The sequence below is a fragment of the Hyla sarda genome, chromosome 2 (assembly GCF_029499605.1).
Source record: "Hyla sarda isolate aHylSar1 chromosome 2, aHylSar1.hap1, whole genome shotgun sequence".
In the NCBI taxonomy this organism is placed as follows: Eukaryota; Metazoa; Chordata; class Amphibia; order Anura; family Hylidae; genus Hyla; species Hyla sarda.
Genome location: NC_079190.1, coordinates 361,053,070 through 361,071,874, shown reverse-complemented (window position 1 = coordinate 361,071,874; position 18,805 = coordinate 361,053,070). Strand labels below are relative to the sequence as shown.

At 44.3% G+C, this 18,805-nt stretch overlaps 1 protein-coding gene across 5 annotated transcripts in view; it reads left to right on the top strand.

Moving 5' to 3' along the window:
* Positions 1–18,805, top strand: part of PTPN22 (protein tyrosine phosphatase non-receptor type 22) — a 146,395-nt gene that overhangs the window by 108,619 nt on the left and 18,971 nt on the right. For all 5 annotated transcript variants that reach the window (XM_056558336.1, XM_056558334.1, XM_056558337.1 and 2 more), the window contains 5 exons: positions 379–456; positions 1,981–2,073; positions 6,179–6,240; positions 10,396–11,102; positions 16,325–16,390. In XM_056558336.1, the coding sequence (XP_056414311.1) occupies positions 379–456; positions 1,981–2,073; positions 6,179–6,240; positions 10,396–11,102; positions 16,325–16,390 (1,006 nt within the window). The remainder of the gene's footprint in view (positions 1–378; positions 457–1,980; positions 2,074–6,178; positions 6,241–10,395; positions 11,103–16,324; positions 16,391–18,805) is intronic.

Genomic DNA, 18,805 nt, shown 5'->3' with positions numbered 1-18,805 from the left:
TATTGTGATGGAGCTACAACCTCTGGGACCCCCATGACCTATAGAATAGGGCCCCAAAACTCCATGCTGCATGCCAAATTTTGCATGTTTACTTCCTGCAGGGACCCCACTAAACTTTTATCTGTTGTATGTGAGGTGTTTCTTTTGGAACCGTTTCCTTTTTTCATTTTTATATGATGTTTCAATAAAGCATTGTGTCCTTTATATGCGCTATTTTGTCTTCTTGGTAGTCCTGGCAATGATAGTTCAAATATACAATCCTCTGTCTAAACAAACAACACAGTTCACATGTATTTCAAAAATTCATACATACTTTGCTATTACAGAGACAAGGTATAGTATAGAGACGAATATGTTTCATTATCTCTCTCTACTTAGATTATTCCAGTAAATTTCAGCATTTATTCCATCATCCAAGAAATGAGAACACAACGGTCTTCACTAGTGCAGACCAAGGTATGTATGTGGATATACAGTAACTGCATTCACTAGCCTTACCTGGAAAACTTGTGGATAGTAAAAACTGTAAAAACAGTAAACAGTAAAAACAGTTTTTGTAACTTTAGCTGTCCTGATTTCAGTTTTTTACTTACATTTTGTGTCCCCCTGTTCTTAAGACATAAGGATCAGCTATTTGGTTGACTATCTGTACTTTTCCTGAATAGTCAAGTGGACGGTAACTTATTTGTAAAATGTGTAAATGCTAGGCTAAGGGGGTGTGGTTAGGAGCGTCAAAGTACACCCCCCCCCCCAACCTTCTTCCTTCCTTTTCAGCTCATATTCACACCCTCTGAGCCTAAAATTCACACCTCATTTTTTAATAAAGTCCCCACCCATCAGACTATTCAGGCATAACATTATCATGTAGTATAGCATAGTATAGTGGGTAAATTGAGGCAAAAGGGGTCTGCTGTGCCTTACTCCATGGCCCACATAAATCCGGGCCGAGCCTTTTTAATTCCTAGGAAAGTGTAAAATGTGAATGACTGCCATCATTTGTTCTAAGGGACAATATAATAGTATTTTCCGGAAGAATAAAGCCTGGCCAATAATGTTCACTGCACATACTCCTAGGAGGGCATCTGGTATCTCCCACATAAGATCATCAGCAAATGCCTTTATCATTGACAAGATTAGGCTGGGTTCCCACTACGTTTTCTCCCATACGGGAGCGCATATGGCAGGGGGGAGCTAAAACCTCGCGCTCCCGTATGCCTTCGTATGCGCTCCCGTATGTATTTCAAATCAATGAGCCGGCTGGAGTGAAATGTTCGGTCCGGTCGGCTCATTTTCTGTATGTGCTTTTTCCCCGGACCTAAAACTGTGGTCAACCACAGTTTTAGGACCGGTTGTAAAAGCGCATACGACTCAAAAATGAGCCGACCGGACTGAAAGTTTCACTCCGGCCGGCTCATCGAATTGAAATACATACGGGAGCGCATACGAAGGCATACGGGAGCGCGACGTTTTAGCTCCCTCCTGCCGTATACGCTCCCGTATGGGAGAAAACGTAGTGTGAACCCAGCCTAATTTACACAGGAATTTATTTGTATGTAGAGAATGGTGGGATTAGGTTACATTTACAACGCACTCGGGGTATGTTCACATGATGTCTTTTTTAACCTGAAAAAATAATGTTTTCGAATCTGCAGCAAAAATCCAAGACATTTCCCCAGTGGGTTAGCCTGAATCTGCATGGATTGCATTTCAAAGAACATGTCACATGTTCCCCCTAATGCAAATTTCATATAAAAATCATTGTATTTCAAGTGTAAGCAACAGCATGGATGTCTATGGAAAACAACAGGATAAAAATGGTTTCCAAAGTGGAATCTGTGTGAAAACCGACCTCTGTGTGAACAACAAGAAATATTAATAGTATTAATAATATCTTGATTACATGTAGCACTATAGATTTCACAAAACTAGGACAGATAACATGTATATAATCTTACCTGATTTTGTTTGTAATATTTCCAGGAACAATATGAGCTTGTCTACAGTGCAGTGATATATCTATTCAAAAGAGAACTTGAGAAGATGAATAGGATATCAAGCTCTGAGGATACTGAGGTAAGTGACTGTTCTAGAGACTGGAGAGGGGGGGGGGGGGATTTATCAAAACCTGTCAAGAGGAAAAGTTGCTGAGTTGCCCATAGTAACCAATCAGATCACTTTGTTCATTTTTGAAAAGGCCTCTGAAAAATTAAAGAAGTGATCTGAGCAACTTTTCCTCTGGACAGGTTTTGATGACTCTCCCCCTGCATCTCTATTAACCACAATCTCTAAAAACAATTACCGTATTTTTCGTCATATAAGACGCTCCAGCATATAAGACGCACCTAATTTGAAAGCACAAAAATCTAGAAAATAAAGATTCTGAACCAAATACAATGTAAAGTGTATGCGTAAACAAAGAAGAAGGATCGCACTCACCAGGAATTCAACTCTTTATTCTGTCACCAGTACACCATGCGAAAACATGAGTGGAGGCGGGGGGGGACAGGAGCTCCGGAACAAGTTGTTTCACGCCTGTTTGGCGCTTCCTCAAGCCGGTGAATTCACCGGCTTGAGGAAGCGCCAAACAGGCGTGAAACAACTTGTTCCGGAGCTCCTGTCCCCCCCGCATCCACTCATGTTTTCGCATGGTGTACTGGTGACAGAATAAAGAGTTGAATTCCTGGTGAGTGCGATCCTTCTTCTTTGTTTACGCATGAACTTTCTTTTTCCTGTTTATGGAGACGCACCGCTACAGGCAACCCTCTAGCTAGACCCGCAGCCCCTTTGGATGCTATAAGTGCCAGTAGCCTTTTATTCTGGTAGTGCCGGATCCGTGTTCTTCTCACATTGAATACAATGTAAAGTATAGGACAGTGATCTTCAACCTCTGGACCTTCAGATTTTGCAAAACTACAACTCCCAGCATGCCCAGACAGCCGCTGGCAGCAACATCTGGAGGTCCGCAGGTTGAAGACCACTGGTATAGGAGGTAGTACTCACGTTTCCCCGCCGCTACAGACCCGTCACCTCTCGTCACCGCTGCCCTGGATGTCGCCCTCCATCACTGCCGCTGCGTCCCCGTCGCTCAAGAACGTCTCTGCTGCACGGTATCCTCGCTCTCCGCCGCCACCATCATGTCGCTACGCACACTGCTACGCACGCCGCTCCTATTGGATGACGTGACGACGTGATGACGACGAAGGATAGTACCGGCCATGCAGGGGATCCCGGCACGGAGCAGACACAGAGGAGGCAGGTAAGGTCCCTCCCGGTGTCCTGTAAGCTGTTCGGGACGCCGCAATTTCACCACGGCGGTCCCGAACAGCCTGACTGAGCAGCCGTGTTAGTGTCACTTTCATTTCAGATGCAGCGGTCAGCTTTGATCACCGTGTCTGAAGGGTTAATACAGGGCATCACCGCGATCACTGATGTCCTGTATTAGCCGTGGGTCCCGGACGTTGATGGACACAGGGATCGCTGGTTTTAATGTGTATTTGCCGTATAAGACGCACCAACTTTCCCCCCCCCAGTTTTGGGGAAGAAAAAGTGTGTCTTATGCGGCGAAAAATACGGTATATACAATGAAACCTCTTTGAGCAGTCCACCCAATATTGCATTGAAAAGTGATCTTCTATGGGGGGTGGTCTTTTCGAAGAAAATGGCCACTATGCATAATGTATGGTAGACTGAAAATCCATCATACGAAATCCAGTCTGGATAAGGGGGGAGGTTATTTCAAAAAGGTGGTCTTTTGGAAAGTTATTTTCTAAAATGCTGTATGCAGGTATTAAAGGGGTTGTGCGCTGCCCTGCAGTTCGGAGCTGACAGTGGTCGCGCCCCCTTCCCATAGACTTTCGTTGAGGGGGCGGGCGAGACGTCACAAGGGGGCGGGCGAGACGTCACGAAGGGGCCAGCCGTGACGTCACGCCCGGCGGCTGCGAACACTGAAGCCCGCACACAGCGTTCGGAGTAATGAACTTCCGGACGTTGTGAGCGGAGCTCCGAACTGCAGGGCAGCGCACAACCCCTTTAAAAGATGACATTGGTCTAGTGTAACTAAAGGGCCTTGGTGCCTTGATGCAACTTGGATATTTATTTTACTGATAGTGTCTCACATTATGTTTGAAGTAAAGCACTATATATGTTACATGTTAGAAACTTATTGGATTTCCCTTTTAAAGGTCACTTGAGTGTTTCTTTTTTTCCCAAAATATGCTATACTCTTATTGCCTCTTAAGCTCAGTTAAGTCCCTTGATGTCCCACAAACCTGTATTTGTATATGTGTCCTTGAAACATCAAGGCGTTCAGTCTATTTCATCTTTTCCTTCTAATGGTTCTTAATGAGATGAGCTGTTTTGTCATATTATCAGAAGGACATTACATTGTACTTCACAGGCAGAAAAGGGTGGTTATGCATTATAAGTAGAACATCTCACTGTGTTAGCTCTATAAAGGTCATTTCAAACTTGTAGACTTATTGCCTCCTCTAATTCTTATCTATGTTTCTGCACTTCTTTATAAAGATAGAGCCATCTATATGAGGTACTTTATTAATGTTGAGCATGGGTTAGATGAATGGGGGTTCCTATATCTTATTTACTAGTTCCTAATATAGTCTTTTACAGGGGATTTACAGGTAGTTTTATGTTTACCTCAGTTTCCGCTGGGACTGAGGTAAACATAGGAAAGAAATTTGACCTATTCATATACCACCACTCTCCCACTGTTGTAGTTTCCCCTCTGAAAGGGCTGCAATGACCTCAGGTATATATCGACAGAAATGGTCTTGTTTCCCCTAAACAACCACAGCTCATGTTAAAAAGAATCTGTCATCAGCATCACCTACATTAAACTATTGGTATAGTGCAGGTGACACTGATGACAGTGGCATTTACTGTTTGCTTATGCGTGGCTCCGTTGCTCCTTTATTTCCTGTTTTCTAATTATGCAAATTTGGGTGCACTCAGGGTGTTCCCAAGCCCTGAGTGCACTGTGACTTCCAGCTTAGATCTCCAGAATAAACATCTCCTTTTGCATATTGATCCTCCTCCCTTGTGAAATCTTTTCCATGTATTCTGTCAGTGACGATTACCATGCACAACCGCGGCCGCTTGCTCGCAAAAAATGTAAGGCCCTCACAACACCCACCTGTTCCTGGTATAGCCATTGGTTCCTCCAGCACACATCTGTCATAATGCAAGTAACGCCTGGGACCTGCTGCCAAGCTTTTGTTTCTCCATTGACATCAGTCGCCTAATGGTTGATGTGCCATTCATATAAAAGAGACCCCATTGAAAAAATTTGAAAATGGTTGAATGAAAAAGATATTCAAAAATGCTTTCTATCCTATTTCTGTAATCCCATAAACTCTAGTTTAAATTACTATTCTTATTTTTAATGTAGACATGTATCTTATGAACAATTAATTACATTTTTGTCATCTTAAAAAAACTTTTGAAATGTTGTGCAGACGAATCAAAAAGTTTTGATTAATCAGGGTCTGAGTGTTCAGACACTGACCAATCACTATAAGTACGCACTAAGCATGTTCTCACCCAGCGCTGTACTACTAAACCAACATGGTCAAATCATGTAAACCTCAGCACGTTTCTAGCTTGGACCGAGCTCTTTATCAAGACGTGCATGTCTTGCACGTCTTGATAAAGAGCTCGGTCCGAGCTAGTAAAGGCGTTGAGTGTTGCTACCACTGTATGTATGAATGATGTAAAAATAAAGAACACCATTTTATTGGGAAAAGCACCAGGACTGGAGAATTTTTTCTACCTGCCGACATCCTGTGGGGATCGGGTACTCCAGGGCTGCTGACCCGCTCACATGTTATAACTTAATAGACGTTACGCTCTTAGCATAACCAACTTTAGTGAGCACAACTGATCTTCACCTTTTATATGATAATTGTCATCTTGGGTAATACACTAGGATCACGCTCCTGTATTTTTCTTGTTTTCTCAGTTGGATTTTATTATGCAAGCCAGCGGGACCATCTCATTTCCATAGACATGCGTGCTTTTCTCCTCACTTGTCCGAGTGTTTGATTGGGATCTGAACTCTCAGACCTTGACTGACCAAACCTTTTGACTTGTCTTTAGGGTACATGAAAAGTTTTCGAAAGCGACAGGTACAATTAAAATATGTCATTTTCTGTATTTTCTGTAGATGTTGAACAATGCACCAGATCCTCACGGCACTGACAGAGGTTTGTTAAGTCTGCCCAGCAGGTAAATATAAATCTTTACGGAGATACACATACAGTGGGGCAAAAATGTATTTAGTCAGCCACCAATTGTGTAAATTCTCCCACTTAAAAAGAGGGAGAGGCCTGTAATTTTCATCATAGGTATACCTCAACAATGAGAGACATAATGAGAAAAAAATCCATAAAATCACAATGTCTGATTTTTAAAGAATTTATTTGCAAACAAGCAAGATTTCTTCTTTAAGAGTCTCCTCTGTCCTCCACTCGTTACCTTTATTAATGGCACCTGTTTGAACTTGTTATCAGTATAAAAGACACCTGTCCACAACCTCAAACAGTAACCCTCCAAACTCCACTATGGCCAAGACCAAAGAGCTGTCGAAGGACACCAGAAACAAAATTTGTAGACCTGCACCAAGCTGGAAAGACTGAATCTGCAATAGGCAAGCAGCTTGGTGTGAAGAAATCAACTGTGGGAGCAACAATAAAAAAAAAAAAATGGAAGACATACAAGACCACTGATAATCTTCCTCAATCTGGGGCTCCACACAAGATCTCCCCCCGTGGTGTCAAAATGATCACAAGAACGGTGAGCAAAAATCCCAGAACCACACAGGGGGACCTAGTGAATGACCTGTAGAGAGCTGGGATCAAAGTAACAAAGACTACCATCAGTAACACATTACGCCTCCAGGGACTCAAATCATGCAGTGCCACACATGTCCCCCTGTTTAAGCTAGTACATGTCTGGGCCTGTCTGAAGTTTGCTAGAGAGCATTTGTATGATCCAGAAGAGTACTGGGAGAATGTCATATGGTCAGATGAAACCAAAGTAGAATTTTTTGGTAAAAACCCAACTCGTCGTGTTTGGAAGAGAAAGAATGCTGAGTTGTATCCAAAGAACACAATACCTACAGTGAAGCATGGGGGTGGAAACATCATGCTTTGGGGCTGTTTTTCAGCAAACGAACCAGGAGGACTGATCCGTGTAAAGGAAAGAATGAGTGGGCCCAGGTATCGTGAGATTTTGAGTGGAAACCTCCTTCCATCAGCAAGGGCATTGAAGATGAAATGTGGCTGGGTCTTTCAGCATGACAATGATCCCAAACACACCGCCCAGGCAAGGAAGGAGTGGCTTCGTAACAAGCATTTCAAGGTCCTGGAGTGGCCCAGCCAGTCTCCAGATCTCAACCCCATAGAAAACCTTTGGAAGGAGTTGAAAGTCTGTGTTGCCCAGCGACAGCCCCAACATCACTGCTCTAGAGGAGATCTGCATGGAGGAATGGGCCAAAATACCAGCAACAGTGTGTAAAAACCTTGTGAAGACTTTCAGAAAACTTTTGACCTCTGTCATTGCCAATAAATGGTATATAACAAAGTATTGAGATAAACTTTTTTTATTGACCAAATACTTATTTTCCACCATAATTTGCAAATAAATTCTTTAAAAATCAGACAATAGCCCTCATTTACTAATGTCAACCCAACTTTTTTTGTCGGGTTGTGCGACACAAATATATCATCACTTTTAAACCCGTCAAAATGGGCGTGGTTATCACAAAAAGGGACGTGTTTACGACAAAAAAGAAAAAACACTCATGATGAAAGACTCATGTGCACATCTATACACATATGCCTCTGAAGCGCTATCAATGACTAATGCTTGTCATTGATAGCGCTTCAGAGGCATATGTGTATAGAAGCGAAGTGGGGACCAGACATATAGCGTTATCTGATCCCCACTTCCCTTCTATGCACAATCCTCCAGAGTACAAACACCACAGCTGCCCCATCGCCTCCCCCATCCCCGGTGTTATAATTACCTGTTCCCGAGGTCCGCGCTTCTTCTGGCTCCGGCGCTGTCACTGTGCGCACTGACGGTGACGTCACGTTGGGCATGTCACTCGTCATTGCGCATCACAACGCACAGCAACAGCGCCGGAGCCAGAAGGATCGCGGACCCCGGGAACAGGTAATTATAACACCGGGGATGGGGGAGGCGATGGGGCAGCTGTGGTGTTTGTACTCTGGAGGATTGTGTATAGAAGGGAAGTGGGGATCAGATAACGCTATATGTCTGGTCCCCACTTCGCTTCTATACACATATGCCTCTGAAGCGCTATCAATGACAAGCATTAGTCATTGATAGCGCTTCAGAGGAATATGTGTATAGATGCGCTGTGCGGGGGGTATATAATATACATCTACATGCGCTGCGGTGTGTATATGATAGCGCTGTGCTGGGGGTATATATATATATATATATATATATACACATGCGCTGCAGTGGATATATGATAGCGCTGTGTGGGGGGCATATATATACACATGCACTGCGGGGGGTATATGATAGCGCTGTGCGGGGGATATATATATATATATATATATATATATATATATATAGTTACATAGTTACATAGTTAGTACGGTCGAAAAAAGACATATGTCCATCAAGTTCAACCAGGGAATTAAGGGGTAGGGGTGTGGCGCGATATTGGGGAAGGGATGAGATTTTATATTTCTTCATAAGCATTAATCTTATTTTGTTCCAGGAATGTATCTAATCCTGTTTTAAAGCTGTTAATTGTTCCTGCTGTGACCAGTTCCTGAGGTAGACCGTTCCATAAATTCACAGTCCTCACGGTAAAGAAGGCGTGTCGCCCCTTGAGACTAAACTTTTTCTTCTCCAGACGGAGGCAGTGCCCCCTCGTCCTTTGGGGGGGTTTAACCTGGAACAGTTTTTCTCCATATTTTTTGTATGGGCCATTAATATACTTATATACGTTTATCATATCCCCCCTTAAACGTCTCTTCTCAAGACTAAACAATTGTAACTCCTTTAATCGCTCCTCATAGCTAAGATGTTCCATGCCCCATATTAGTTTAGTCGCGCGTCTCTGCACCCTTTCCAACTCCGCAGTGTCCCTTTTATGGACAGGTGACCAAAACTGAACAGCATATTCCAGGTGAGGCCGTACCAATGCTTTATATATATATACACATGCGCTGCTGGGGGCATATGATTGCGCTGTGCAGGGGGCATATATACAATTTACCTTGCGACACAATTTCCAACCCGTGGGACACTATCTTTTTTCCCCATGCGACACATTAGTAAGTGAGGGAGAAAAATACACGGCGTAAATCAAGAAACACTCAGAGATAAACCCGACACTCTTAGTAAATGAGAGCCAATGTGATTTTGTGGATTTTTTTTCTCATTCTGTCTCTCATAGTTGAGGTATACCTATGATGAAGATTACAGGCCTCTCCAACCTTTTTAAGTGGGAGAACTTACACAATTGGTGGCTGACTTAATACTTTTTTGCCCCACTGTATAATCTTCTATCTTGTACAACCTCTATTTCCTTTTGCAAATAAAGAATTTTGCAGTATTTTGTTAACTATCATTTATAAATTGTTTTATTTTGAAAAATATTGAGAAAATACTAAACATTAAGAAATTACTTAAAGATACATTCCAAAAACAAACAATTGTGTACTCACATTGCCTGCTCTAATGCCTACTCTCCAGTCTGTGCTGGCTTCTTGGTTTACTTACCCTGACAATGCACTGTCTTGGCTCTCTGAACATACTCAGAGGCTGCTCTAGACTTTGCCTTAGGTCAAACTCTAACATGAGGCCCTCACTGACACTCATAATTAAAAAAGACATGCAAGCAATAATAAAAAAAAAAAGGACCATATAATTTGCATATTGTATGCATTGCCACTTATTTTTCATTGTTAGGGGGGGTAACAGGGGGAGTTAGGCAGCAACAGGGCCCTCGCAAGAGGGAGGCCTTAGTCAAGTGCCTAAATTGCCTAATGATTGTGCCGCCTCTGAACATACTGCAGCCGTAGTAATTGGTGGCAGTGTGTTCAAGATGTCATTTGGAGCGCAGGGAAATTGTATCATTGATGGAAATTGTGACATACAACATTACACACAAATCAGGGCAAGGGTATTGACTGCATGTTCAAACACAAATAATAACACTAAACAAGCACAAACCAGCTAACAAAGCATATGGTCCTAAAGCTTTCTAATAGAAAGTTCAATTCGTATGAATGAACAACTATAATCTACTATGTGATGGGGATAAGAAGACAGAATGAGATGGTGTGTTAAGTTAATGGCTTAGCATATATGTATATGATTATTTCTCTTTTAAAGTTTTCCAGTAGATACAAGAGAAGATATTCACCAATGGACAGGAGGTTCTGCAGCAGCAGCTTGCAATACCGGAATACGTTTTACTAATGTATTGGAACCAGTAACACCACCAAAGATGTATAAAACATGTGGCCATCCAGAGCTAAATGACCTCCAAAGCCATACGCAGAACTTAACCAATGAATGTTTTGATGTCCCCCACCCTTTACCAAGGACACAGTATGGCAAGCATAATATGAAGCCTTCTACGGTAGAAAGAAAGTTATACAGTGGACAGACACCATTGACTCGGACCAAATCGTCTCCCTTTGAACGGCAGCGACAGTCCTGTATACTGCTAAATACTGTAGAAGAATCAAATATGTGTCATGATGAATGGAATGTATTATCCCACATGGGACAAAGGCCCAAGCTGACAGGCTCCTTAACCAACATAAGTACTGTTCCTAGCAGTAATGTTTATATTCGTCTAAGTGAAGACCCTTATTTTTCGCCAACTCTATCTTCTGGCCCTGGCTCACCCAAATTTGCTGATTTTGGTCTAGAAACTGTTTGTCCTGAAATGACTAGAACAAAAGTGAGCAGTATGCAGAACTCTGGTTCACTACTGTCTGAGCCCCATCATGTGTCCTATGGGAATGAACCTTCCATACAAGCTCCGCTGGAAGGTTTAGAGGTTCCTCAGTTTAACAACCTAAATGACAAGAGTAAGTAGGCATTATCCTGCAAGAGAAACTCTTTTTAAAGGCCTGAGACTGGTTTACTGTAAATATATCAAATAGATAGATGGATGATAAGCAGGTCCGGCGCTTCCATAAGGCAGACCAAGCGGTCGCTTAAGGGCGCAGGGACCGGAGGGCGGAAAAATCAAGTTTTTTTTTTTTTTTTTTTTAAAGCTGTGTTGCGCCCCTCCGCCCGCTGGGCTGTGTTGTTCATAGAGCGGCGCCCACGGCAGCAGAACAGCTCAGGGTCATCATTAACATGGGGCAAAAGAAGCAGCTGCCCCTTTTGCCTTGCGTTAAAGATGGCCACCGCGGCTGGTCCTGCAGGAGGTGCGGGGTCCGGCTGAAATGCAGGGAGCAGTGCGGAGAGCCGTGTGCATGGTGTGATGGGGAGAGCCGTGTGCATGCTGAGCTGCGAGCACCTGCCGCTGGGGGAGCCCTCCCTGTACCGCCGCCCCTGTATAACGCGACCAGCCCCTGCAGCCTCTTTAGCATTTTCAGGTGCTGCTCGGGATGGTCACGTGTCGTCTGTAATGTCCCTGCCCGGCCCCGCCCCCGGCTGCTCACCACCACCAGAGAGGAGCGCGGGGCCTCCAAGTGCAAGAAGAGGAGATTGGCCGGGGCCGCCTCAGAGCGTTACTTCTTGTGACCCTCAGCAGCTGGAGTCCGTGTTCCCGGTGGCTCAAGCCCCTTACTTCAGGTCAGATGCAGTCATGCAGTCCATGTTCAGCACAGCATGTGGCCCAGTGCCTGGCTGCCTGTGCCTCCTCCATTACTCTGCTGGCAACACCTACCCCTTATATAAAAATGTACAGACACCAGGGTGCAATGCTCTGCACCCTTATTTATAAGGGTGCAGAGCATTGCACCCGATTGTCTGTACATGCTTATGTTAGAGGTAAGGGGTGTATTACATTACACCCTAGTGTCTGAACAGTCATATATGAGGGGTATTGCCCTCCCTTACCCCCAAATATAGGAATGGACAGACACTAGGGTAAATGCTCTGCACCTTTTTATGAGGTTGCAGAGCATTGCACCCTAGTGTCTATACATTAGGGGTAAGGGAGAGCAATGCTCTGCACCCCCTTACCCCTAATATAGGAATGTACTGACACCAGGGTGCAATGCTCTGCACCCTTATATGATGGTGCAGAGCATTGCACCCTAGTGTCTGTACATTTTTATGTGAGGGGTAGGGGGTAGAGCATTGCACCCCCTTACCTCTAATATAGGAATGTACTTACACTACGGTTCAATGCTCTGCACGCTCATATGTGGGTGCAGAACATTGCACTTTGGTGTCAGTACATTCCTATATTAGGGGTAAGGGGGAGCAATGCGTCACTCCCCCTGCATCTCCACAAGGGGAAACTGGGTCCCTAGCAATGCTGCTGAGCACCGGCCGGGCCTCAGGAGCAACGGAGAAGACTAAGGATGAGGGGAGGCTGGGGAGAACATAAATACAAAGATGGGGTGCAGGGGGGGAAGGTTAGGAGCCGAGGGGGAGGAGTCTGAGAAGGGGGAGGGGATGTATATTTATGATTGATAAGGGGGGGGGGAGACGCTGGGGTTGTTACGAGTTATCACTGTTATCTGTGGTGTTACATAGGACTGCAGGTCACATCTACTCCATTATCTGTACTCAGAGAGTTATCACTGTTATCTGTGGTGTTACATAGGACTGCAGGTCACATCTACTACATTATCTGTACTCGAAGAGTTATCACTGTGTTATCTGTGGTGTTACATAGGACTGCAGGTCACACCCACTACATTATCTGTACTCGGAGAGTTATCACTGTGTTATCTGTGGTGTTACATAGGACTGCAGGTCACATCTATACATTATCTGTACTCAGAGAGTTATCACTGTGTTATCTGTGGTGTTACATAGGACTGCAGGTCACATCTACTACATTATCTGTACTCAGAGAGTTATCACTGTGTTATCTGTGGTGTTACATCGGACTGCAGGTCACATCTATACATTATCTGTACTCAGAGAGTTATCACTGTGTTATCTGTGGTGTTACATAGGACTGCAGGTCACATCTATACATTATCTGTACTCAGAGAGTTATCACTGTGTTATCTGTGGTGTTACATAGGACTGCAGGTCACACCCACTACATTATCTGTACTCGGAGAGTTATCACTGTTATCTGTGGTGTTACATAGGACTGCAGGTCACATCTATACATTATCTGTACTCAGAGAGTTATCACTGTGTTATCTGTGGTGTTACATAGGACTGCAGGTCACATCTACTACATTATCTGTACTCAGAGAGTTATCACTGTGTTATCTGTGGTGTTACATAGGACTGCAGGTCACACCCACTACATTATCTGTACTCGGAGAGTTATCACTGTTATCTGTGGTGTTACATAGGACTGCAGGTCACATCTATACATTATCTGTACTCAGAGAGTTATCACTGTGTTATCTGTGGTGTTACATAGGACTGCAGGTCACATCTATACATTATCTGTACTCAGAGAGTTATCACTGTGTTATCTGTGGTGTTACATAGGACTGCAGGTCACACCCACTACATTATCTGTACTCGGAGAGTTATCACTGTTATCTGTGGTGTTACATAGGACTGCAGGTCACATCTACTACATTATCTGTACTCGGAGGGTTATCACTGTGCTATCTGTGGTGTTACATAGGACTGCAGGTCACATCTATACATTATCTGTACTCAGAGAGTTATCACTGTGTTATCTGTGGTGTTACATAGGACTGCAGGTCACATCTACTACATTATCTGTACTCACTGTGTTATCTGTGGTGTTACATAGGACTGCAGGTCACATCTACTACATTATCTGTACTCAGAGTTATCACTGTGTTATCTGTGGTGTTACATAGGACTGCAGGTCACATCTATACATTATCTGTACTCAGAGAGTTATCACTGTGTTATCTGTGGTGTTACATAGGACTGCAGGTCACATCTACTACATTATCTGTACTCGGAGAGTTATCACTGTGTTATCTGTGGTGTTACATAGGACTGCAGGTCACACCCACTACATTATCTGTACTCAGAGAGTTATCACTGTTATCTGTGGTGTTACATAGGACTGCAGGTCACACCCACTACATTATCTGTACTCAGAGAGTTATCACTGTGTTATCTGTGGTGTTACATAGGACTGCAGGTCACATCTACTACATTATCTATACTCAGAGAGTTATCACTGTGTTATCTGTGGTGTTACATAGGACTGCAGGTCACATCTATACATTATCTGTACTCAGAGAGTTATCACTGTGTTATCTGTGGTGTTACATAGGACTGCAGGTCACACCCACTACATTATCTGTACTCAGAGAGTTATCACTGTTATCTGTGGTGTTACATAGGACTGCAGGTCACATCTACTACATTATCTGTACTCAGAGTTATCACTGTGTTATCTGTGGTGTTACATAGGACTGCAGGTCACATCTATACATTATCTGTACTCGAAGAGTTATCACTGTGTTATCTGTGGTGTTACATAGGACTGCAGGTCACATCTACTACATTATATGTACTGGTGGGCGGTGGTGGAGTTTGGGGGTCGACTTGGGGGGGGGGGGCGCACCAAAATGGAGGTTCGCTTGTGTTGGCAGAAATCCTTGCACCGGCCCTGATGATAAGATAGATAGATTGATGGATAGATGGATAGATAGATAGATGGATAGGTGTTAGATTAGGTTCATACTACGGAATTTCCGCCGGAATTTTCGCTTTGAACTTTCCGGCAGAAATTCCGCTTACTATAATGCATAGTGTAGTGAATGGTTTTCCGTTCACAAATTCACACTTCAGAATTTGTGAAGCGGAAAATCCGAATGAAAAATCCGCTAGAAAATTTCCGCCTAAAGAAAGGGGTTGCTCTTTCTTAAGGTGGAAATCCGAGCGGAACACATAGCAGTCTATAGGAGACTGCAGTGTCCGCCCGGTCCTAGCGCCGACTAATTCAGTCGGCGCAGACGGAACTCGGAATCTCCGGGCGGAAATTTTCTGCCCGGAGATTCCGTAGTCTGAACCAAGCCTGACTCACCTCACCAATCCGCCACCAATGGCTTTCCAACACTCACCAGTTCTCGTTGATGTCCACTTTCTGGTCTCCCTTGAATAACCGGAAATGCTCACTGTCTGAAGTGTTTACCAGCTTTAGCCAGTGTTTGACAGAGCGGCCAATTCCTCAGTCAAGAGAGGTCCAAAAAAATGAGGATGAGTTTTAACAGCAGCAAAATATCGGTGAGGTGAGGAACACTATTTAACAGTCTGGCCCCTTTTAAGAAAAATGACATTGAACCTAATGTATATGGGATGAGCTCAGCTCCTGAAAGCCCTCTGACATTTTTATATGCATGTACATCAAATGCCTGGAAGGGGTTAAATATGTCAATTTTATTTGCTCTGTAATTATTGCATTATCACATATATAAAAAGCAGACATTAAAAAGTAGGGTTTTTGTAGAAATGTGTTCTTATAGGAATCTACAGCAAATCCGTCTAGTGTTTGTTTATCCTATGACAGCAAACAGTCTTAAAGGGGCACTCCGGCGCTTAGACATCTTATCCCCTATCCAAAGGATAGGGGATAAGATGTCAGATCGCGGGGACCCCGCCGCTGGGGACCCCCGGGATCTACCATGCAGCACCCACCTTTAGCGGCTTCCGGAACTGCTGGAGGTCCTCAGGCTGAGTCCATCTCGACCACGAGGATGGAGCATAGTGACGTCACGGCTCCGCCCCCGTGTGATGTCACGATCTGCCCCCTCAATTCAAGTCTATTGGAGGGGTGTGACAGCTTTCACGCCCCCTCCCATAGGCTTGCATTGAGGGGGCGGAGCGTGACATCACAATGGGGCAGAGCCGTGACGTCACTATGCTCCGTCCCCGTGATCGACAGTAATCAGACCCGGACTGATTCTAATGGGGTGCTGCATGGAAGATCACGGGGGTTCCCAGTGGCGGGACCCCCGCGTTCAGGCATCTTATCCCCTATTCTTTGGATAGGGGATAAGATGTCTAAGCGCCAGAATACCCCTATAAAGCAGAAGCTCATTTACAAGTCTACACAGAGGAAATAGTTGTCTGTGAAGAATTGCGCAGAATGAAATGGTTTGTGGCTTAATGTAAACATTAAGTAAATGAATTATTAAGGTGTACCCTATTTCCACTATTTACAACACAGATGATGACAGTCCCCCTCCATTGCCAGAACGCACACCTGAGTCATTCATAGTTCCTGATGAGCAAGGTAAGAAAACAGCATAGAAGAAATACAAACAAATGATTATTTACAAGCATTAGAAATAGCTGGAAGTAAAAATCCTCTCTGTTTTTTATTATCCTTTTTAAAGTGTAAAAAAGGCATACAACTATGTGTGAAAGGAAGAAATATGTATATCATGCAAGATTCTAGCTATGAAAACATATTGCATAGACTGACGTGGACCATTAGTATTAGGGCTCATTCACACCACATTTTGAGGATACGACCGCCGGATCCGGGGGAGAATTAAAAAACTGCCGCATCGGCAACAAACCCACGCCGCACCCCATTCATTTGAATGAGCCAAAAGGAGTCAGATAATGACTTTTATTGGCTCATTTTTGGACCGTATCCAGTTTTGTCATCAGCCTAAAAACTGTGATCTGCCACGTTTTTTAGTTGGGCAATAAAACAGATATGGTTCAAAAATGACCCGACAGGAGTCACTATCTGACTACTTTCGACTGTGGCCCGAGGCCAGCGGGGATATGCCAGCGGCTGGTTTTAAAATTCTCCAGCTACAGTATCCCCAAAATGTGGTGTGAATGCATCCTAATACAAATGGTCCACATGTCAGTCTAGGCAATATATTTTTATAGCTATAGCTTTAAAATAAGTACAGTACAGTGACCCCTCGACCTACGATGGCCCCGACATATGATCATTTCAACATACGATGGCCTCTGAGGCCATCGCATGTTGAAGGCAGCATCAATATACGATGCTTTTGTATGTCGGGGCCATTGCTTAAACGGCTATCCAGCAGCGCTGACTGCTTCAGCTGCCATCGGATAGCCATTTACAGTGCCCCGTGTGCCCCGGTGATGGTCTCTTACCTGTCCTCGGGGCTCCGGCGCGTCCTCTTCAGGATCCTCTGCATCGTGGGCGCTCTCCATCGTCGTCATCACGTCGCTGCGCACGCCGTCCCGTCATCCAATAGGATCGGCGTGCGTAGCGACGTGATGGCGGCGACGGAGAGCGAGGATGCCGGGGAAGTAGAGGCCTTGCCGAAGCGTCGGGGACACCCGGGGATGCGGCGACAGTGATGGAGGGCGACATCCAGGGCAGCGGTGACGAGCTGTGACGGTCCGGAGTGGCGGGGACAGGTGAGTACAACTTCCAATACCAGTTGTCTTCAACCTGCGGACCTCCAGATGTTGCAAAACTACAACTCCCAGCATGCCCGGACAGCCGTTGGCTGTCCGGGCATGCTGGGTGTTGTAGTTTTGCAACATCTGGAGGTTCGCAGGTTGTAGTTCACTGTTCTATACTCTACATTGCACGAATCCCTCAACATACGATGGTTTCAACAAACGATGGTCCGTTTGGAACGGATTACCATCGTATGTTGAGGGACCACTGTACAATTAAAAACAGCTACTACTTCTTTTTTAGACTCAAGGGATATCCACAGGTCCTCCAACCCCTTTCCATCCTATGAGGAGTGAATGAAGAGGTGGCACACTCCTTTGTTTTCACAACTCCCATAGAAGTGAATAGAAATGGAATCCATTTCAGTTTCTTCCTACATGAGCAATGGGGCCTGGTGTATTGGGGTCAGAGGAACCTGTTCTCAGCATCCTGTGGGTTTAAATAGTGAGACCTTCATTTGAAAATGATTATAGATATAGGATGAGCACTGAAAATGAAGCACTTGTCAGGGATTCTTGTTTGTCATTTACTATAGAGAAACTAACAATAAAATTGGTAAAGGAACTCAGGAGCCATGAAAGCCATGAATAGGAAAGATTTATGATTTAAAAAAAAGTAAGATATAATAATAATTACTATTAGTTCCTATAGCAGTAACATATTATGATCCCCAAAGAGGACACATTATAATGTGGAAAACAAAAAAAAAATCACTTAAACGAGAAAGAAGAATAAGGGTCCATTCACACGGGGGAATTTCCGCGCCAATTCCGCTTCCTCAGGTGGTTTCTGGCTTGTGCGGATTTTCGGTGGAATTGGTGCAGAATTCATGCGGAAATCGTGCAGAAATCACTCAGAAGTGTGGAATCCCATAGAAGTCTATTGAGCTTCCATTTGAGGTGGAATTCCGCAAGCGGAAATTCGGCCCATGTGACTAGATCCTAACGCTAATATTCCAGGTGTAGAGTATTGTAAAACTGTTTTAAAAAGTCTTTCCTACAGCAACCATTCACAGCACGGCATTTATTTCTTATAAAGTTTTGAATTAAATCTGGATTGTGGTTGGTGGCAATGGGCAATACCAACAGTTTTTATAGGCAGGTATGCAGGGCCGGCTCTGCCTATAGGCAAAATAGGCAGCCACCTAGAGCGCCCTCGTGATGGAGGGGGGGGGGGGGGGGAGGAATCACCGCTCTGCCTGCCACAAGAAAGTTAGACAACCAACATCCAAACCACTCGCTCAGCCAG